Source organism: Orycteropus afer, unplaced genomic scaffold (genome assembly GCF_000298275.1).
Source record: "Orycteropus afer afer isolate SDZICR_OR568_19922 unplaced genomic scaffold, OryAfe1.0 scaffold00834, whole genome shotgun sequence".
NCBI classification, from domain to species: domain Eukaryota; kingdom Metazoa; phylum Chordata; class Mammalia; order Tubulidentata; family Orycteropodidae; genus Orycteropus; species Orycteropus afer.
In genome coordinates this window covers 554,886-558,296 of record NW_006922421.1, presented here as the reverse complement: position 1 = coordinate 558,296, position 3,411 = coordinate 554,886, and the positions used below count along the sequence as shown (strand labels likewise).

The window sequence follows — 3,411 nt, the reverse complement described above, 5'->3', positions numbered from 1 at the left end:
CTCTTCAGAGTCGATAGTGGGATTTACATGTGGCAGGGACTGTATCTGAAAGAGAGAGAAGAGCATGTAAAAAGGAGAGGAAGGTAACACAGTCTCTTTCTTATCCAAAATGGTCATCCAAGTTGGAAGGTCACTCTTCAAATTCAGAGAACCAGAGTCCAGCTGATTAGCTACCAAAAGATTGTGAAAAAGGACACTAACATGTATTGTGTGACACCTGTATACTAAGTAATGGTTTCCAGCCTCAAAAAAGCCAGCTAACTTGCCCAAGGTGCACAGCTAGTCGTTTATGATTGAAATCAATAACTGTTTAATGCTGAATCCTTTCTACAACATTATCCTCTCTCCTGGGTCAAGAAGTATGAGAATTTCTGATTTGAGCAACCTGGATTTTTACCCCAGGGTCAACCAAAACCTGGAAAAGGCTATTTTTTGACTTGTACACAGTGTAATGCCAAACAAAATTGCAATTACTTAGTAACTTTTACCTTATTAAAACTGGGCCTTAACCCAGCTTGATTGGTTTGGGTAGCCAAACCAATCTTCTGGCCAACTCCTTCTCTGGATGAGTCCTTGAGAATTCCTAGAATCTGGGGAGAGTAAGGAAACTCTGGAGCCTTCCCCATATGTAAGGAAATCACAGTTTTGCTAAGAATTTGGCCCAAGGCTTGGTGGTGTCAACTCCAAAGACAAGTCCACAGTTTCCTTTCAGGCATGCCTGAGATTCTCTGAAGAATTTTGGCTAGTGGCCAGCATGTTTAATAGGAAGCTCCTTTCTTTATGACATCAGCAGAAAGAGAGGTAGCTAAGGGGACTATTTAAGACATTCTTAGAACAACAGCTCTTAAAACCAAGGGTAAATATTCAGGCTTCACTAGGACCCTCAATACAACAAGTCAGATGGTGAAATATGGGATCTACTCAGAGGAGCACAGTCTATCAAGTGGTCAAGACAAATAAAGCTGGGTCCAAAGTAGCAGTTTCAGGACATAGAGGAGCTGAGGTTAGTAATACATCCCCTCACAGGGGACATGGGTCTGTTGCTGCCTCAAGCCAGCAAGGTGCTGCCATCTCCCTGAGCACTCCTTCCCAACGAAAGTCAGAACCTTCGCAGCCCACCGCAGCAGACTATCCTCGACCTCTCTCCCCTCAGTCAGGGCCTAACCTCTCCCGAGCATCCTCCTCTCGAGGCAATGAGACCCAGCCAAGATCAGAAGCATCCCGTCCAGCCTCTCCTCCCCGGAAGAAACAGCAAACTCACTCAGTAGCAGCTTCCCACAGTGTCTCCACACAGCGGAATGTTAGCTTACCGAGGGAGGAAGCAGCACGAAGAAATATGTCTCTTGCTGGGCGTGAGAGCAGCCATCGCTCCTCATTAAATGCAGATGCCAAAGCCCCTCGCCGGTTGAGTTTTCTAGACCAGAAGGATAACTTACAAGTCTTAAAAGAGGAAGAACCACCCTCTAAGGTCCAGAACCCACAAGGGGTCAGAATTCCCCGTAAGATTTTGGTTCATCCAAAGGATGCAGTGGTCCAAACGGAACCCATTCGGAGGACTGTGACTGCTGCTGAGATCAGATCTCCAGGGAGACCCTCTAGCCCAGAACATGGCAGCAGCCGGGGCTCTGTAGAGTGTCGGACAGCCCAGAGAAGGATCCCCGGCCAGGAGTCTGAATTGGGTCCTTACAGCTCAATTTGCTCAGATGCCAAGGCCTTGCATAAGAATACAAAGTTGGAATCATCTATCAAACTTTCCCTCAGAGATATGGATAGTGGGCACCGAGTTTCCGTGCGTACAGAGCCTGAGTCTGCCCACAAGTATTCTATCTATGCTGAACCCAAGGCCTTCACAAAGGTCTCAGTGTCATCAGAGGTGGCGTCCAACATAAAGTCCTCAACCAGAGGAGACAGTGAGTTTGGCCGCAGGGTCACCATCTCCCCAGGGGGGCAGTCAGTACAGACAGCTCAATGTGCAACAGTCCGCGCAGTGCCTGAGCGTTCCCAGAAACAGTCTATCTCTGTGTCTACAGAGCCTGTCTACAAGCAGCCCATCCAAAGACCCCCAGAAGCTGTCCACACATCCACAGGACCCACTCAAAAGCCCCCCATCCATGCAGAACTGGAACTGACCCCTCGGCCCTTACCTCCTCGATCCTTACCTAGATATGGGCCTGACTGTTCATGGTGGGCCTTACTCAATCCTGAGGGTGAAGTGCCTCAAAGCCGGCCAGCAACACCTGATGTTGAGCCTAAGTCCCCTACTCTCCTAGACTCTTTATTGTCCTTTTTTGAAAAGGACTCAAATCCTTTCTGTGAGGATGCGACATCCCAGAGAGAGAAGGCAAGTCCATCACCACCACCACCACCAACATCACCACCACCACCATCACCACCATCACCAGCAGCAGCAAAAGAGTCTCCAAACCGGGCACCACTGAGGGAAGTGCCACAGGCCCCCAAGCACACCTCCAGACAACCCACTGAAAGGTTTAGTGCTTTCTTCTTGGGTATGTGAAGAAACAGACTGCCCAGGTGCAGCCCAGTTTAGTGAGGTGGGATGTCTGGGTGGGCAGGAAAGGCCTCCTTTTCATTCTGGGCCTCGAGGTTACCCTCCTGCAGTGTCAAATCTAGTCTCATCTTTGAGCCTCCTGACTCATTCCTGCCAGCTTCTTTGAGCCCCAAGCTAATGACATTGATGACAATGCTTGGACCTAGCAGCAAGCATTGAGTGCTCCAGGCAATGCTGCTTAACTCTTCAATGGAAGGTAGTAGAGAATGGTTTACAGGGTCAGAAGCTGCTTCCCAAGACTGGAGATGAAGAACTGAGTTGGGATGAGGGCTGGCAAGGGTTGTTAAAGAGAATAAGGTCCTCAGGTAAATATTCTGGCAACAACATGGAGAAGGTAGGGCAGAGATGAGCTGAGACTTGGACTTCCAGGAGAGGAAAGGCATTAACAGTAGCACAGAGAGAAGGTATGAGAGAAGAATAGGCAGAGTGGGACTGTGATATTTACTCCTAAGCTAGGGTTGCTTCTTGGAGGATTAAGGGCTGAGGGAACTTTTGGGTGGAGAAATGTGGAGTAGACAGAGAGATATAAGTAGTGTGGGGTGGGGTTACATGCATCTGACAGAGGACAAAAAAAATCAACAATCTCTTTCAGATTACTGTGAGGAAATGTACGATCATATCCTCTGGTGGCTAAAAGGTCTGTGCTTTTCTTTCTTTTCAGGGCCTATTGGGGGGCTTGGGGTGGGAAGGAGGAGTTAGAGGGTGGCTATATATCTACAGATGTAGGTCTGTTATGAGGGTGCTAGCTGGGGTTTTGACATGAAGGAGCAGAGAAATTTCTCATCTTACCTAAAATTCCATCATGAGAGTTATTCCTTTGGGAATTAGAACATATATATATA

At 48.0% G+C, this 3,411-nt stretch overlaps 1 protein-coding gene across 1 annotated transcript in view; it reads left to right on the top strand.

Moving 5' to 3' along the window:
- Window positions 1-910: 910 nt before the first annotated feature.
- Window positions 911-3,411, top strand: part of LOC103212024 (uncharacterized protein C17orf47 homolog) — a 2,933-nt gene continuing 432 nt past the window's right edge. The window contains exons 1-2 of the mRNA XM_042783295.1: window positions 911-2,507; window positions 3,162-3,250. Of these exons, the coding sequence (XP_042639229.1) occupies window positions 911-2,507; window positions 3,162-3,250 (1,686 nt within the window). The remainder of the gene's footprint in view (window positions 2,508-3,161; window positions 3,251-3,411) is intronic.